General features: G+C 39.4%; 1 protein-coding gene across 1 annotated transcript in view; it reads right to left on the reverse strand.

The window, feature by feature from the left end:
- COL4A4 (collagen type IV alpha 4 chain) overlaps positions 1-19,611 on the reverse strand; it is a 124,213-nt gene that overhangs the window by 103,084 nt on the left and 1,518 nt on the right. The window contains exons 2-4 of the mRNA XM_046019313.1: positions 5,471-5,623; positions 4,297-4,339; positions 232-309 (exon numbers count right to left, since the gene is read on the reverse strand). Coding sequence (XP_045875269.1) covers positions 232-309; positions 4,297-4,339; positions 5,471-5,526 — 177 coding nt within the window. The 5' untranslated portion in view covers positions 5,527-5,623. The remainder of the gene's footprint in view (positions 1-231; positions 310-4,296; positions 4,340-5,470; positions 5,624-19,611) is intronic.

Consider the following 19,611-nt stretch of genomic DNA (forward strand, 5'->3'; position numbering starts at 1 on the left):
TGTCCATGTGGGTCTTTTAAAAAAATGTTAGTGTGGTAGGGACACCTAATATGAGATCTACTCTTGCCACAAATTTTTAAATGAACATTACATTATTGTTGATTGTAGGAAGATGTTGTACAGCAGATCTCTAGAGCGTACTCACCTTGCACAACTGAAACTTTATGCCCTTTGATTAGCAACTCCCCATCTCTCCCTCCCACCGGCCATGCAGATTTTTACATCACTTACCCGAGACCCTTTTTCAGGAAAGCACTGGCACACTGAGCAATCTCTTCCTCCGCAAGGACCCACAAACTTCTTTCCACTCTGGAAAGTGAAGCATCTGGTTTAGTAAAGCAGTGTTCTTCACTTAGCTGGGTACCTGTTGTGTACATTATAACAAACCCCTTGCTTTCCCTAACCCATGAGAATTCCACAGTATACTTTGACCGTTGGATTTGTGAAAATAAAAGGCTAATGTTGATATATAAAAAGGCAAAGAAATTACACTGTGGCTTGATAAGAGGGAAGATGATTATGCAAGCAAAATAAAAGTTCATGTGAGCTAACAATAAAAGAAAAAAAAAGCCTGCTTCTGAACCCACTTTTCACGGGCCAGAATCTTCTGCACTGTCTCTCTCCTAGCAAGATATCACTTACTAAGTTGTGCATAATCTTAGAATATAAGTTATATGGTTAGGAAGACTGTAAGCACACAATGTTGTCTCACTTAGATTATAAATTTGGCTGCTTTTTAGGACCCTCTTGCTGCCCCTCCAAGAACACTGAGTCCTTCCCGGTCACTGCTGTAGTCACAGCTGTGAACTTCACGTGACAACTGTTTCCCACAAGTTGCTGAAACTCCAAAATGGTTCTTCTAATGTGTCGCTCAACCAGAAAACTCTTGAATTTGAATCATTTGGGCACTTTCTCCACTTCTCCCTAACTTCTCTCCAAAATTTTCTTTAAAGAGTTACTCCACACTCACATATTTTCTTAATGTTCATGCTTCCTCCAAACACACACACACACACACACACACACACATACACCCTTTGGGAAGAATCAGCCCCTTGTTCTCACAAATCCTCATTGTCTGTATCCAGAATCATCTGTCACTTCGGTACAAAAGCATAATCCCAGAGTAACTGTTTCCATAAGTTGACTGCTTAACAACAAAACAGCCACCACGAGGCACCTGCGTTGACAATGGACACTGAGCATTCCTTCAGAGCCTCGGGCTGTGGGTTGGGAGGGAATAGTGACAAAAGCAGCTCCAGATGCTAGGAGCTAAGAGTGTGGATAGGAATATCAGAAGGGCACCAGGGATAATCTTCACCTAGTTCATCATCTTGCTGGTCCAGTCCTCACTGCAACTCTTATGTACTAACCACACATTTCTATGATCGATAGATCTTTTACACTCAAAGCTATAAATTTAAGCTTTTATGCCAAAGTATGGTAGGGAACATAAAACATTTGAACCAATAGTTATAGTTCTGATGGAGAGACTCTATACATGCATACACATCTATGTGCATAAGCATATACATAAATACATCTGAGCAGTGTACGTACGAATATACACATGTGTACACATACACATGTATATGAATATGAGTATGGGGGGAAAGAGTCTATCCAAAATGCATTTTTTTTTCAATCACACAATTTAGACCTCTTTTTTATGGGAAAATATGCTCAGAGGCAATCCAAAAGAAAAATCTTTAAATTGAGCATTAATAAAAAACACATTATTATAAACAAAACTCCTTAGGGTCATTGAAAGTATATAAGAATGTAAACCTTGACAAGAGTTAAGTTAAAGAATGTATTTGAACTTTCAGAAATATATACCTCTTGAGGTTTGAGTCACATTGTTATCTATGAATGCAGAAACATCAAGTTCAAAACTCTGATAAGGTAAAAAAAAAAAAATGAAATAGCCCAGGTCCAGGACAGCATGAAAACACTTAAAATAACTAGTCGGAACACTTGGGTTCACTTAAGGTTGGGATTCATTACTATGTGTTCAGTGAGATATCAAAACAACCAGAAAAAGAAGGTTGGTTGATTAGCTGGCTTGATAATAAAGGCAAGTTTGTTCTCTTATTATTTGTTTGTTTTGGCTTTTTTTTTTTTTTAAACTTAACTGTGTGCCAAGCATCACAGAGATGTTTGTAGCAAAATTACATTTCAGGAAAGAATCGTTTTAAAATAAATTAGATAAGTTAGCAGATTCTAATAAAGAAAAAGAAATAGTTGCATATAAAGCTTTGACTAGCACTGATAAGAGAAAAAGCAAGAGATAATTTTAGTCTCTGAAGTTCTTCTACGTTACATGTTTCCCAATAAATGCCACCTTAAAAGGGGGAGGCATTTGTAAAGGAAGAAGCTGCATCTCAAAAAACAGATCGTGTAAACCCATTTGAAAAAGATAAAGACCATATCCCAGACAAGGCAACATTCAAAGTATAAACCATATTCACCAAGAACACACTGGCATTCTCAAAAACTAATGTTACTCCTCAAAGAGGAAAATGGAAAAGTTCCTATCCATTTTATCTCAGATATTTTTAAACAAATTTATCTTGAATAAAATGTTTAAGAAGTTATTAATTTCTAGATTAATAACCAGTCCTACATTTCTGCCTCTATTTTTTCTTTTTTTGAAAAACAACATTTGCACAAAATTAAAAGTTCAAATAGGGCAAAAATGTAATGGAAGAAGAAATTTTCTTTTCCAGCTCAGGAGAGGCAGTCACTGTTCTCCCTCAGGGTCTGGATAGTTATGAGCACGTTCATGCCATGATCACATACACACACAGGCACAAACCTATGTGCACACATATAAATATACATGCACACATGTACACACATACACGTGCACACACATGCCCACGTATACACCCAGGCATATGTACACGCACATAGATGCACTCTTTGGCCATTTTGGTCTTGTTTTATTTTAACCCAAAGGGTCTATTTCTCTGTACCTTTCTGTTTTCTTATTCAGACATCTTCAAAATCATTCCAATTTAACAGAACCCCTCTCCATCGCATGAAGTACTATAGCTTGTTTAACCAGACCTATCTCCCTTCTCTTGTTCCTGAACGCTCGCCTGCAGCCAGTATTCTTGGGCATTTTCTTTATGCCCAAGTCAGTATAAATATGTATGACAAATTCCAAAAAGGAAAATACCTGTGTTTAGTAGGGTTATGCATTTGCAATTCAGATGGATAATGCCAAGTTGCCTTCCGTAGCTACTGCATTGATTTACATCACCACCTTTCAAACCCAACTACAGTATAAGCTACTTTTGGGGCAAAATCTCTAAAACCTCTGTACAGCACAACCCTCTAGGAGGGTCCAGGCTAGAACAGTCTGGTTCAAGAATTTTATTCACTCATATGGAGCATAAGAAACAAAGGAAGTGAAATTTAAGACTCTGTAGACTCTTACAATAGGGAAAAAAATAATATAATACAGAAATAAACATGGAGAAATCAGGTAAAAAAAAATCCAGACATATATATTTCAATGGGTTTCCATTTATTATTTCAGATGAGGCAATCAAATGCGTGTGAACTAGGCCTGCTTGGGGAGAGCTTCTGATTCCCTGACGCCTGTGCTTTCTGTTCCTGACTGGTAGGAAAAGGAGACCAGAAGGCAACTTCCTATTTTGACTGGCTTTGAAAAGACCTATGTTACTAACTTAAATAATCACAGAAATTGGATTGGATAAATCCAAGCTAGAGAGGATGGACAGATGGAGATGTGCTCTATCGTGACTGAACCCATGCAGTTGTCTCAAGGTCTACCTTACAGGCGGTCCGTGGTGTGATTTCCCAGAAGCGCCTGGGGTGGGGTTTAGTAACTCTGATTCCTCAGTGAGGAAGCAGAAGAAAGAGATCTTGTTACAGAATATTCTAGGCTTCTCTTTCTCCAGAGTCAAAATGTTCACATTTAATCTTATATTTCTTGATTTAATCTTGAAGTGACCCAGCTGCTTCCTGCCCCTCTCCAACAACAACAACAACAAATAAAATAAAAACAGAACAAAACAAAAAAATGTTAACAAAAGATTATGTCAAAAAAAAAAGATTATGTCATAAAATAAAGAAATCTCCAATATGTGGGCAATTATTGCTAAGTAGTCTTGACTGCAAAATAGAAAAGAAACCTCAGAGTTCACCTAGTCCAACCCTTCACTTTGCAGATGAGAAAACTGAGTCCCACCGAGTGGTTTGTTTGAAACAAAAAGATTTATAATGAGAGTAATGCATGCAATTAGAGCTAATTAATGTACTTACCCCATATACATGTTGTACAGAAAAGAGGATGAATATAAGTGACCTATAAAATAGCAAAAAAGGGGATTAATTTAAACTGCTCATTTTCATGCAAACCAAACCAAACAGAGAAAGAACAAAGGAACAAATCCCAGAAAGCTTCTTTTTATTTCTAATAGGCAGCTGTCATCTGTGACAAGATAGATGTTATCCTCTCTCTGGTTGTCATCATTCCCTTCCCTCTTGCTAATCAGTCAGGAAGTACTCACAGCCATTTAGTGGGGTCCCCACTGGGTCTGGGGCCCTGGGGACACTCTGAAGGCGAGACCCAGATAAGTAGCTGAGGGAAGGGAGGCGACTCTCTGAATGAAATGCAGAGGAGTGAAGGAAGGAGGCAGCTTTGTTCAGAGACAGTGCAAAGACCAGTGTACCCTGGATGACATTAAGTGGAACCAACTGGAAGGAGAGAGGAGGGAAGAAAACCTATCTGGACTGGGGAGATGGTTTGGAAGGGAAGGAAAGTAATATGAAAGAGTTAGGGAAGAGTTAAGTAGTTCAGATGGTCTCCTGCATCTTCAGAACCAGCAATGGCTGTCTATCTCTCTGGCCTCTGCTTCCATTGTCCCATCTCTTTTGCCTCTCACCTCCTTTCCCCCTCTTTCACTTCTAAGGACCCTTGTGATTATACTGGGCCCATCCAGATAACCGAGAATAATCTCCCCAAGGTCCGATGATGAGCAAGCTTAATGTCACCCACAAGCATATTCCCTGTCGCCCTGTAACAGAACATATTGTCAGGATCCACGGACTAGGATGTGGACCTCCTCAGGGGCTATTATTACCCTGCCTACCATACTAGCGAAGTACCCTCTAGTATCTCTGCTAGTTAGAGGGCCCCTGCTGCACTGGACATCAGGAACGTTTTTACTATTCAAACCTAGTAAGAGAGCACCAATCTACAGCCTTTAGATGAGTGTCTTTCCCATTGGTGATGATGTGGTGTGATTCAGGGAGAGTAGAGAGAATTGGTGTTTAATAAAAACGAATCACACACCAAAAAGCAGGCATAATGCACAGATTTCTGGAAAAATTTGGCTTTTTGACAAATGAAACATTCAGATGATTCATAACTATAAAACCAATGGTTAGGAGAAATTATCAAATAAAAGCAAATGATTGCATTAAGGACACTCACCAGGGATCTGTGACCGAGGGTTTGATCCAACTGAATGAGCACCTTATTGACGCCATGCGCGTGGGTTACTTCAAGTCTTGGTACTTAAAAAAAATTCTGTCAGGTTTCTCTTCTCTTCCAGAAGACTCTGACTTATAAGTGAGGTTCTATGTCCTGGGTTTAAAGTTTGGATATGTTACATATACAACAGGGTGTAATTACATATAAAAAAGGGTGTAAGACACAACATTTTAAATATAAAGATACCTTTTAAAACAGAACAAGCATTATAATGTTGAAAACAATGACTTTCATCATTTATAGTAATGGAAATATTTTCTAAACGGAAATTCAATTTTTTTGATGAGAATCTTAGTGATGATTAAACAAATAAATATCAATTTCATTCTTAGAAATAAAAATAATTTCTAGTTATTTGTCATAAATATATTTTTGAGAAGTGAAAAAAGGTGTATTTAATGCTTGTATAAGAAATTATTGCTTCATTTTGTTAAGCGGCATTTTCCACTACGTAACATTTGCCCTTGAAAATCCAAGTTAAAACTCCCTCGAGTTTTTCTTTTGTTTGGTTTCATTTTGTTGTTTTTTCACCTTTTGAAATTAGGAAAGGGACTATTTAGTATAGAAAAAAATACTTTGCACACAACAGCAAATACATATAAAAATATTTTTATGTAAAATGGTACAACCTCTATGGAAAACATTTTGTCAGTTCCTCAAACAGTTAAACACAGAATTACCATATGATCTAACAATTCCACTCCTGGTATATACCATGAGAACTGACACTATGTTTATGCATAAATGTGTACATAAACATTCAGAGTAGCCAAAAAGGGCGAACAACCCCACACATCCATCAACTGATGAATGAGCAAGCAGAATGTGCTACACTGGATTTGGCAATAAAAAGGAATGAAGTACTGAAACATAGATGAACTTCGAAAACATATTAAGTGAAGGAAGTCACATATTATATAATATCATGTACATGAAAAACCCAGAATAGGCAAATCCATGGAGACAGAAAATAGACCAGTAATTGTCAGGGGTTGGAGGAGAGAATTGGAAGGTACAGGCTTTCTTCTTGAGGTGATGGAATGTTCTGGAATTAGTGGTGTTGTTGTGCAACATTATGAATACACTAAAAACCACTGAATTATAAACTTTAAAAGAGTTCAAACAGTGAATTTTATTTTGTGAACTTTATCTCAATTTAAAAAAAGAAAAAGAAAAAAATATTTTTACTCCAAGCCTCTTTATCTTTGATAAAAGATCTCTGGCTCAAAGAAATGTCTTGAAATTGGAAGTGTCTTGAAATTGACACTCATCTTAAAAACTCTGGCTTCTCTGAAGACCTGTACCAATGAGAATTGGGTAGAGAGAGGAAAACTGGGAGTATTGGAGTTATTTTTTAATTTCTGGATAAAATCTGAATAAAACTAACTCAGTGCTGTATTTATGGGAGACTAGTTCTCCAAGTATGTGGGAGAACAACATTCCATGATATAGTTTGAAAATCAAGTAGGAGAAGAATCCCGCTGAGTGCCCAAATCATTTCCCATCCCCAAATCCATCATTTTAAATACTTTTTGAAGCTGCATTCTGGGAGCAAGTCTCAATAAAACAAATTATTGATTTGGAAGGAATACACAAATTGGCTTGAATCATTCAAAAGTTACCCGATATTTTAAACAAATAGGAAAGAGTAAAAAATTAAAGAAAACAGGGCATTTGCAAATTTCCAAATTTCCAAACAGACACGTGATGCAATTAATCTCCAAATATATTGTGATAAAGGGTATAAAAAGGGATTTTACTAAAACAGAGTGTTGTTGTGGTCACTTTCAGAACAAGAATGCCAGCTCAGGGCCCTAACACTTAGGAGTTTCTCAATACATTTTGTAATTGGATGGCTGGCCGGTTGGGTGCACGGGTGGATGGACAGATGAACCAATCCACAGAAATCTAACCAGTCTCTTGTGAGTGAAAGGACCTTGCTGATTGGGAGTCGCCATTGCAGCCTCATCACTGTGCACTTAGTAAGCCCTGTGACAATAGGGATTTTGTCTTTTTTTTTAATTCACAGTTATCTCTAGTGCCAAAATGGTGCTTGGAACATAGTTAGACATATATATTTTTTCATTCATTGGATGAGAATTTACAGAAGATACTTTAGGACCTTTTGGATGTGAATCTAATATATTTAATAGAGGATATAAGATAAGGCCAACTTTGTATACACGTGGGGTGAGGGAGGAAAGGAGAAAGAGGGTGATGGAAAGAGGGATCATACAGCCTTGGGGGAAGTGGATGGGGAGGAAGATAATGATGCTGATTACATCAGGGACCCTCTGCTGAGAGGGCTGTGCACATCGAGTCACTTACTTCACAGTTTAGTAAGGAAAGTATTGTTTCTGTTGTAAAAGAAAACCAAATTAGGTCCATTTAAATAATTGGTGCAACGTCACAGAGCTAATAAATGGTATAACCAGGGTTTTTTGACTCTAATATGTATCCCTTCTCCCAACAGACACCTAAGCAGGGCAGTCTGCTGATGTCTGCTCTCATACCCCTCAGAAATCGTTTTTAAATTATGCATACCTCGTCTTTTTTCTTTTTAAATCAAATTAACATCTAAAAATTTTCATTTTCTCTTTAAACAGTTGCAAAGTATAATTTGAAACATTGTACATGGTGACCAATAAAATAAAAACAGTTGCAACACTATTTTTTTGTATTTTTTTAAAGATTTATTTATTTATTTGAGAGAGAGAGAGAGAGAATGAGTGGGGGAGGGGCAGAGAGAGAAGGAGAGAGAATCTCAAGCAGAATCCCCACTGAGTGTGGAGTCCAATGCAGGGCTCAATCTTACGACCCTGAGGTTATGACCTGAACTAGACACTCAAGAATCAAGAGTTGGACGCTCAACCGACTGAACCACCCAGGTGCCCTCCAACACTATTCTAGATGTAGCCAATGGACCATCATAAGAATGGATCTCACCACCATCGGTTCAAAATTCATGCACACAACTTCTTTAACAGCTAGAAATTTTACGCCATTTTTCTTCTTGAATTCATATTTCCATTCCACTTTCTCATGTATATTGTAGAGCAATATATTTTTATATTTGGAAATCTTATATTGATCATCCTATCATACTTCTTTGCAACAAAAATATGTATATAAATTAAGTGCTTTTTATCTCCTATGATCACAAATCTCTAAGTCTTAAAATTTTTTTGCCTGGATTTGCTTGCCATAATGATTAGTATGTAATCCACCAAAACCAAATAAATTTTTTTTTTTAAGATTTTATTTATTAACTTGAGAAATAGAGATTGCAGAGGGAGTGGAAGAAGCAAAAACATCGCTCCTCCAGCAGGGAGCCTGACCTGGGCTTGATCCCAGGACCGTCAGGCCATGACCTGAGCAGAAGGCAGACACTTAACCAAACTGAGCCACCCAGGTGCCCCTAAATTCATATTTCGATAAATAATTATTAAACACATTACGAATGAAATTTTACTGGAAATGTAGTTGACAATGAATGAATTGGGCCTTTTGGTTTCTCAAATAGTTTATTTAGCCCAGATCAATAAGGAGATATGATCAAGAAAAAAGGCAGGTCAAGCAACAGTTCTGCTTCCATTTTAGCTTCTTAAAACTGTAAATTCTAATAAACCTATTCACAGAAAAAAAGAAGTTGTGAATGGAAGAAATTTGTTCTATGTATCACTCAATGCTTTGAACTTCTCCTGAGTTGTATATCAAAAGCAATACAGAATTCATCATCAAGAATCATTTTGAGTGATCAACTATCTGTTAAGTCTTTCCTCAATTGTGATGAAAGCAAAAAGTTGGGAACCACCTGGCCCTGGGATGTGGAACCCGAGAGGTAGAGTGCCTCTGTTCTCAGCAACTGCCTTCACACTGCTCACCATCTGGCTCGTGAACAGTTCTTGCCTTGGGGCAAAGCAGGGTGGTAACCCTTGGGATGGCTGGGGGTGGGGTTATACCTATCTGGTGAAAAGCAGTAGAATGAAAATTATGAAGGGGTTGGTGAGAACCCAAACCAAAGGCCCATCTTTAGATAGAACAATTCTAAGAACAAATACCTATGCAGTTGAGAATCTAGAAATTGATACCTTTACTTGATTTTCCAAGCTGCCTGCACAACTCTTAGGAATCTTTTTGTGTCTTGGGGGTATATGTACCTCAGCTTGAAGATCTCTGCTCTAGATGAACTTCCAAAGGGGTGTGTGTGTGTGTGTGTGTGTGTGTGTGTGTAATATAAATTTATAACTGTTCTCCTGTCTAAGTTGCATCATAGCTGAGCAGAGGGCCCATCTCGTTATCAGCTGGACACCATGAACATTGGTGTGCACAATGCCCTATGGTTCACACAGGAAATCCACAGTAATCTGAGAGGATTTTCTTTGCTGCAACTGCTTATGTTAAGAGCACGAAAACTTCCGTCTCAACCAAGCTTTTGACTGCACCAAACAGCAAACAAAAATACTCTCACTCAGAACACTGTCCTTCTGACCTACCTTCTCACAATTACATGGCTGTCATCCCATGGGATTGACCAAAGCAATGAGTTTTCAATGGAGTCTATCATTAGTACAGGGGGAAAAAAAAATCTTTAACAACCCAAAGTCTGTGCCACTGAAATGTATGCAAAGAGTAGCTTTGGGAGACTGCCTACCCAGGAAACTTCTACCAAAGTTCTACACCTTTCAAAGGACACACTTTGTCTAGCCTACTGTTTTTCTCAGGAAGGGAGCATTTTCCACAAGCTGCTGCATCATGACCCACTCAGGCACCCACTTCAGCCCAGCTAAGCTAGAGTGTGGCCAGATCTTCATCACCCACCACATCGTGGAGGAGCGGAACCACCTCACCCCAAGGCAGCCCAACCCAGAACTTGACCTAGAACTTCGACTCAGGGCTGGGGAGGATGGCACAGGAGGATAGCCTGGATCAGTCCTCTTGAAGAGTTGAAATTAGGAAAGAGAAGAAAGGGGATGAAAGAGGAAGGAGGGTCAGGAGATGCCCTGAGGTAGTCAGCCATTCGAAGGTTGGGACACATCAAGGTGAAGGACAAGCCTGAATTTAGAGGACACAGATATCTTCAGTAATCATAAAAAACTGTTTTTAAGAGAGGAAAATGCAAGAAGAGAAAGACAGAGGGTCTACAGTGAGAGAATGAAAGACGAGCTCATTCCCGAGAGCTGCCCATTTTTGATGCAGGTTTATAGTTTGTTCTCTTTACCTGAGCAAACCGACCTGTCCAGCCAAGTCTGACAAAAGCACTGCCCCATCCCCACAGCTGGTCCCAACCTGTAACACCCCAACAGAAGCTCTCTTGGAGGTTCCGCCAGAGGCTGAACATTAACACCCTGAACCTTCGACATAAGCCTCACTCCACAACCCAAGTAACGTGCGCACACTCTTTCCCAGCCTCTATTTATTTCAGTCATTTCTAGAATGCAGATTCAATAAATGTCATTAGCTTCTCTTCCTCCAACTCCCTGGGCTGACTTTTTTTCTTCACTACTTTATGAAAGTTCCTGGACTCCAATTCCCTTGGGACTTCTTATGAGTCTCTGCATGACGTTTTTCAAATACTTTGTCTGGGAACAAGATCTGAGATCTTCCAAATCATTATTTCTACTACGAGGGATTTGTTTTCTCTGCAGCCCAATCTTGAAAAGAAATACACCCTGCTTGGGTTCTCATGGACTAGGGGGTGGGGGTGGGCAATGGCCAAGATTAGAGGGCCAGATTACAAGAGACTGAATATGAGAATCTTCCAGTCACTAAAAGGTAGTATAAATACAATGTCTTTTGTTTTCCCAAGTAACATTAAGTCTTTGAGCTCTTTTTAATAATAATATTTTTGTTCTTTCAGTGAAATAAATTCCTATTAACTTAATATCTACATGTTCTTTCCTTTTACCTTCTGACACTGAGCTATCTGAAGACTCTCTTTCCAAGGCAATTTGTGTGTGTGTGTGTGGTCTGAACACCTATTTGTATATACCTTTATCTTTCCAAGATAGAATTCCTAAAGGCTCCTCTTTGCAAAGAAATAAGCAAAAGTCCTCAAAGGATAGAAGGATAGTGCTCCCAGGAAAAGAAGGACATGTTATGTCCACCTTGGTGGTTGGATATCTGCCTTCGAGGTTTACACTTTCCCTGTTAAGAGATGACCTGACCTTTCCCCAACATTCAAGCTGATTATTTGGTTTCGGTCTTTTGACAATCCCATATTCTTCACACTTTCAAACAGTTCAGGTTGGTTTGAGCTTTTTTGCAAAAACAGTCAATCTCAACAACTATCACAAGGTTTTTAAAGCAGGTCATGAATCTGGGTGGTCCATGGATCACTGGAATGTGGTTGGAGCTCCATGTTCTCTGAGAAGCAACATGGAAAAACTGAGAACTACTCAAGTAAATTCTTGAGAATAACTCAGTTCCAACTTGACCAGAATGCAGTTGGATTAGGACCAAGCCCGCCCCCACCTTGCCCTCCCTCCAGGTTCAGTTGAATTGTTTGAGAGTGCTGCGGAGTCCTCAGTTGACCTTGAAGTTCAGTTTGCTAGTCCAGAGCCAACCAGACCATATCTCAGCTAACCTACTATTCTGCCAACATAGGCTTTTATTATCATTTTCTCCTTGAGAACTCCTCCCAATATCAACAAAAAAGTTGACAATGACCATAATAATGTCGCCACTTGGAATCCACATGGAAGTGATATATGTCCCAAAAATATAAATTGATTTTCAAAACCAAATGGGCCCTGGGCGCCTGGGTGACTCAGTGGTTTAAGCCTCTGCCTTCGGCTCAGGTCATGATCTCGGGATCCTGGGATCGAGTCCCGCATCGGGCTCTCTGCTTGGTGGGGAGCCTGCTTCCTCCTATCTCTCTCTGCCTGCCTCTCTGCTTACTTGTGATCTCTCTCTGTCAAATAAATAAATAAAATCTTAAAAAAAAAAACAACAACAACAAATGGGCCCTGTACCTCCAAGTTAAGAATGACATTCTTGACTCAGAATGTGGTATGTCTCTTGCCAAAAGCACTAATCCCCAAGGTTGCTCTTGGTCTGTAATTTTCCCTTCAGGACAGGACTGGGGTGGCACTATGTGAATTCTCTGGAACTTTCAGACCTCTGGGAACTGTCTTTGTGTTGAGTTCTGGAGGTAACACCCTATGATACAGCAGGCAGGGACCACACATACTATGAAGCTGTCATCTTCAGTGACTTCTCCTCTCCTCCATAGATAACAATCTGCCTCCTTCTTCTGATACCATGTGATCTCGTGTTAGGGATAAAATCAGGCTCTGGAGTTAGAAAGACTTGTGTTCAGATCTTGATCACTTAGCAGCATAACCCTGAGCAAGTACGTAACTCTTCTGAACTCTCAACTTCTCAGCATGTGAAGTTAATCCCGAAGAGAATTACATGAGTCCGAATTAGCACCTAGCATAGTGTCCGGCACAGTGGCTCAAGAAATGTTTGTTTCCTTCCTTCCTAATTACTTTTAGGATGAAAAGAGCTCCTGCATATAATATATTAGAAAAGGATTAGAGGGGCGCCTGGGTGGCTCAGTGGGTTAAGCCGCTGCCTTCGGCTCAGGTCATGATCTCAGGGTCCTGGGATCGAGTCCCGCATCGGGCTCTCTGCTCAGCGGGGGGCCTGCTTCCCTCTCTCTCTGCCTGCCTCTCTGCCTGCTTGTGATCTCTTTCTGTCAAGTAAATAAATAAAATCTTTTAAAAAAAAAAAGAAAGAAAGAAAAAGATTAGAAAATTGGGAACTGGATCAAGCCTGGGCAGAACTCAGAAACAGAGGTAGATTGATCTGAGGAGGGAGAAGATCTGGGGAAAGGAAAAGAGGGATAAGCTATGACAGTCCCTCCTGAAGTCCTTTTAAACATGAGGAGAGAGAACTTATGGAGGGGGATGAATCTTCAGACAATCACAGAGTTAACATGAGTTGACTCTAAGAGGACACCAGGAAAAAAGTTGACATTGGGTGTTATCAACCAGAAAGCCAGCTCGTTCTGTTATCACTGCTGCTAATGCTCTCCCCCACCCCACCCCACTGTACACACACTCCTCCTAGACCTCCTTCTCTTCTTCTGCCTTCTTTTCCTTCCTCCTCTTTTCCATCATCACCATCGTCACCACTATCCCACCATAAGCAAGTATAATGAGCAGCATCTCCAGAGGGCCACCTAGGTGCTAAGCACTGCTAAGGGCTTAACACAGATCTGCAACCTTCACAATCACCCCATGAGGTAAGTAATATGATTACTTCCCTTTACAAGGAAGTCACGCAGGCAGTGAGTGGCACATCCAGGATTCAAACTCCAAGGCTTTCCCTATTGACCATTATACTACAGAGCTTCAAAATGCATGCAAATTCCTGCATAAGCTTCAGGATTTGTGTCTGGGAAGAACAACTCTAGCCTCCAATACAGCAGCAGCAAGGACAATCGATTCTGAATGCAGTGGTGCACTATGATACAAAGACATTCATTTTTGGTGAATCCCAGAAAATCTGAATTTTTGTGGGAAGGTCTTTATGTCTGGAATCTCAAATCTGGGAAATCCTATCGAATAGCTGGAGATCTTAAAAATGTACCATTTCTAACTAGAATTAGAGTAGTCAATTATTCAAGCATCTAAGGTAGCTATGTAGGCCAAAAAAGGAAGGAGATTTCCCAAAAGTGTCCAAACGAACTTAAATGTTAAACAGAAATACTGGAGTGAGCATGCAATTCATTCCAAAAAAGAAGGAAAGCTTTGTCTGGGTGAGAAAGAGCACAGTATTCATAAAACTCTTATGTCTTTTCTGAGGAGGCTTAACTACCTCCTTTTCCTCTGGCTTCATTCTTATCTTCTGCCCAGTGTCCATCCGTCTTGCTTCTGGCAGGAGCTAGCTCCTAGAAACTCAGAATCTCCTACTGGGTCTCTCCCTTGAACCATAAACCATCTAGGAAATGTATTTCCTAGTGTTTGGAAATCAACACTGTCCAAATAACATATTCATCAAGGACAATATTTTGAACTGAATGATAATAAAAACAACATAGCAAAATGTATGGGATACAACTTAGCTAGCCTAGATAAAGAAAATAAATCTACAACTGTTCATATCAGGAAAGAAGAAAAGTCTAAAATCAATGATCTGAGCCCCTATTTAGAAAACTAGGAGAGGAGAATACATTAATTCTGAAGTAAAGGCTAGGAAATGATAAAGGTAGAAAAGGAACTCAATAAAAGAGAAAGCACTCAAGCAATAGAGAAAAACAAAAGAAACTCTAAGCTGGTTCTTCGGGTTTTTGAAAAGGTAAATAAAATGGACCTACTTGAGAAATTACCAATGGTAAGAAATGACAAAAGGGAAAACATTATATATCTACAGGTATTAAAAAGATCATTACAGAATCTTCTGAACAATTATATACCAATAAATTTGACAATGTATAAGAAATGGACAGATTTCATGAAAGATGAATATTATCAGAACTGACACAGGAAGCAACAGAAAATCTGAACAGTCCTATATCAATTAAATTCAGGATTAATCAACTGAGTCATTCAAAACTTTCCACAAGGAAAACTCCAGGGTTAGCTGCCTTCACTAGTGAACTCTATCAAATATTTAAGGAAGAAATGATATAAATTCTTCACATAGACTTACAGAAAATAGAAGCGGGAACACTGGGCAACTCATTTTATGGGGCTAGTATTACTCAGATTCCAAGGATATTACAAGATATTACAAGAAAACCACATGAAGTAGACTCATGAACTCATGAACATAGACTCAACTCTCCATAGCACAACATTAGCTGATAAAATCCACATATATGTATGTTCAAATTATCCAGGATAGTATAAGCTATTTTTTAAAATAACAACAACAAAGTTGGAGAACTTACATACCCTGATTTCAAGCCTTGCTCTAAAGCTGTAGTAATAAAGAAATGTGGTATTGGTGAAAGAAGAGACATGTGCATCAGAGGAACAAAAAAAGACCTAAATGTAGATGATTAATTAGTTTTCTATGAAGGTGCTAAGACAATTTAGTGGAGAAAGAGGTCTTTTTAATGAATGGTGCTGGAACAATTGGATAGCCATACGTAAAGGAAAATTTAAAATAGATCCTTGCTTCACACCATATTCCTAAATTAACTTAAAATGGATCATTGACTTAAACCATAAAAATACAACCAAAGAAGAAAACATAGAAGAAATCTTTGTAACTTTAGTGTAAGTGAAGATTACTCAGACAGCAACAACAACAACAACAACAAAAGACAAAATAAGAAAATGTTGATAAACTGGGCTTCAGCAAAAGAAAAATATTTGCATTTCAAAAGACACCAATAAAGAAGTGAAAAGACAAGCCAGAGAATGGGAGGAAATATTAATAGTAAATATATCTGGCAAGGATATTGTGTCCAGAATATGTAAGTAACTATTATGACTCAACAGTAAGAAGGGAAACAATCAATGTTTTTTAAATGGGGGAGTAGGTTTGAGCAGACACCTCACAAAAGAAGTTCTACGAATGGTTAAGTACATGAAAAGATATGCAACATCGTTAGTTATCAGGCAAATGAAAAGCATACCGACATACCACCGTATAACTACTACAGTAAAACTAAGAACATTGAGGACACCACAAGAACGTGCCACAAGTACACGGAGGCACTGGAACTCTCATACATTGCCGGTAAGAGTGCAGAATGATACAACTCCTTTGGAAAATGGTTTCTTTCATAATTAAACATACATCTAGCCATTTCACTTCTAGGTATATATTCAAGGGAATTGGAAACACGTGTCCACACAAAGCCTTGTACAAAAATTTTCGCAGTTGGGGTGCCTAGGTGGCTCAGTGGTTTAAAGCCTCTGCCTTCGACTTAGGTCATGATCCCAGGGTCCTGGAATCGAGCCCTGCGTTGGGCTCTCTGCTCAGCAGGGAGCCTGCTTCCCTTCTTCTCTGCCTGCCTCCCTCTCTGCCTACTTCTGATCTCTGCCCTGTCAAATAAATACATAAAATCTTTAAAAAAAATTTAAAAAATTTTTCACAGGAGCTTTATTTGTAATAGTCCCTAACTTGGAAACAAACCAAATGTCCAACCACTGGTAAGTGGCACTTAAAAAGCTGCTATCCATACAATGGAACCTGACTCAGCAGCAGAAACAAACTGCTGTTATACTCAACATGGATGGGTCTCAGCATCATTCTGCTGAGTCAGAGAAGCCAGACACAAAAGGGCACATACTGTTTGATTCCATTTATATAAAATTCTAGAAAATGCTGAGGAATCTGCAGTGACAGAAAGCAGATCAATGTTTGCCTGGGAACGGGAGTAGAGAAAGATGGACTACAAAGGGGCAAAAAATGAGAGAAAATTTCTGTATCATGATCTGTATCATGGTTTCACAGGATGAATGCAACTTGAATTGTGTACTTTAGGTACTGTTCTTTGTACAAAAATTATGGTGCCGTTAAAAAAATAAATTTTTGTGCTGCATTTATTACATTAAAAAAAGTCACCCTCTGTCCCTGCCCTTGTAATCCAGAAAAGTAACATGCAGTACAAAAAGTTGATTTGGAACCACTCTATTCTATTCTAAACAGTGTGAAATTAGCTGTAAAGTAGACAGAGAAGGGTTTCTGACTGCTTTAAAATAAGCAAACGGGATCATGTACATGATAAACATTACTAACATTCACCAAATACTTCCAGCTCTCTTTCCGGGCACGTGGTAGACTTCATTTCCCCATCACTTACAAAATGAAGTGTGGCCAGTGAAATGTGAGTGTGTAAGTAGTACGTGTTCCTTCCAGGTGGAAGCTTCTAGAGCAGCTTCGGATTTGGCACATTCTCTCTTCCTTCTGAGGAGATCAGAGACCATGTTGCATGGGAATTTCTAGGAGGTTCCTGAGTGACTATGACAATAAGAGCATCTTCCCCCTTCTCACCTCCCCATACTCTGTGATGAACATGTAAGGAAAATGGGGAGAAAAAAATCTTGTTACCCTAAGCCTCTGAAATTTGGAGACTGTTTATAAGTGTTCCAGAAGCAATCTGTCCTTTCCCACATCACATGGAGTTTTAGGTGGAATTCTGACAATGTTTTAGAAGAAGGGTTTCAGAGAGAACTTGCAGAGGATGAGCTAGAAAGCTATTGTCATTCATAGATGATGAGCGCAGTACTAGGCCATGCGAATCCTGAGGGAACTGGTGACATCATTCAACTTCATTCATTTAACAACAGTAAAGAACTCCCAAAAGACCCCTGCCCTCGTGGGGCTTCCACTCACATGAGGGAAGCAAACGCTATGCATTTAAGTACTGTGTAGAAAACAAACATGATATTGTGATGATGAAAAAAGGCAAAGTAGTAATATTAAGCTTGTCAGAGGCAATGACCACTTGGTTCAAAACCCTCATCTGCTCTCAGTGTAAAAAGTAGAGGTCTCTGTGTCCTTTGTACAGACAAAAAGAACCATCCCCACTTTACTTTACTTAGTACATTGGATGGGATAACTGGGTGATGGGCATTAAGGAGCGCACATGAGGTGATGAGCCCTGGGTGTTATACCCAACTAATGAGTCACTGAACATTATATCAAAAACTAGTGATGTACTTAGAAAAATAAAGACAAATTGAAAAAACAAAACAAAAATAGAAAAATAAAGAAACAACAGTGGAAAAAACAGCTCCCTCGACCCCAAGCCTATTTTTTTAAAAATCAAGAATTCTGATTTATTGACACCACCTAGTGAATATACCAAATATTTTGTGTGTGTGTGAGACTATTCTTTTTTATTTAAATGTATGTATAGCTGACCTAGAATGTTATATTAGTTTCAGGTATACAACACTGTACCAAAGGGAATGTATGTATGTGGTGGGGAGGTGACGAACGGGAGGTGAAATCTGGCTGTTAGAAAAGCCACTTCGCAAAGTTTAATGTGAGGAGGCTCAGCAGAGACCTCGCTGAATGCAGGCTCTGATTCAATGGGTGTGGGGTGGTACCTGAGACTCTGCATTTCTAACCAGTTCTCCAGGAAGCCAAAGCTACTGTTCCCAGGGATACCAAGTAGCAAGGTTCTAGATATCTTAGTACTTGGCTGACCTCAAGGGAGCTGGTGGGATGTGCTTGGCCACCACCCCTTCCCTACTGAGCTGAGAAGAACTTGTGCCACCATTTCTCATCGGGTTCACCCTCTTTTCCTTTATGCAACTGGAGAATCGGATCCCAAGATACAATTGTTTTGTGAAGACCCTGGACAGAGGGCTTCTAATGCATTACCACACTGGATTCCTACAACTCCTGGCGGTGGGTGCTATGATTATGCCCATTTTACAGAAGAGAAGACCCCACATCAGAAAGGTTAGCTCATACTAGTAAGCGTGAAAAGGATTCAAACTCTAGAGGCTACCCCAGAGACCAAGCTCTTCGCCACTGCATCCACCTTTCCGTATTTACATCCCAGGCTTCCTTCCTGCTGTGTTGCAGCATCAGAAGTGAGATGCACTTGACCGCTGCCTCCCAGTTCAGTTAATAAAGCCAAGTCTGATCTGCTGTCAAAATGACTTGGTTTCAGAAAAAAGCAATTAAAAACCAAAATTAAGAGCTCTTCTAGAATTTGGCCAAAAGAAAGAGTACTTAGCACTGGCATTGAGGGTAGTTTTGTTTGTTTTTGTTTTTTTCTTCCTCTAGGAGGAAATGTCAGTTCATGCAATATTATCGTACTTGGAATTCTTAGACACTTTCATTTCATCAACTGAACTCCTGATGTCCTATCTAACAGGAGTGACAGGAGACGTTTCCCTAGAGGCTTCCCTGTCAACAGAAAGAAGCTACTATGTCCCACACTGCAACATCTGTGGCTTGGGCACACCTGTCTTAAAAGAGAGTTTAACATATGCCCTTTTGATTTTTCTACAAAGGAGAGGCCCTAATTCAATTCAGCTTACTGAAATCTGCATGTAAAACAGTAGTTCTCAAACTTGGCCGCACATGGGAATCTCCAGGGAGCTTCAAAACACACCTGAATCCCACCACTGGAAGGTCTGGTGTTATTGGCTTGGAAT

Source organism: Meles meles, chromosome 9 (assembly GCF_922984935.1).
Source record: "Meles meles chromosome 9, mMelMel3.1 paternal haplotype, whole genome shotgun sequence".
Taxonomy (NCBI): domain Eukaryota; kingdom Metazoa; phylum Chordata; class Mammalia; order Carnivora; family Mustelidae; genus Meles; species Meles meles.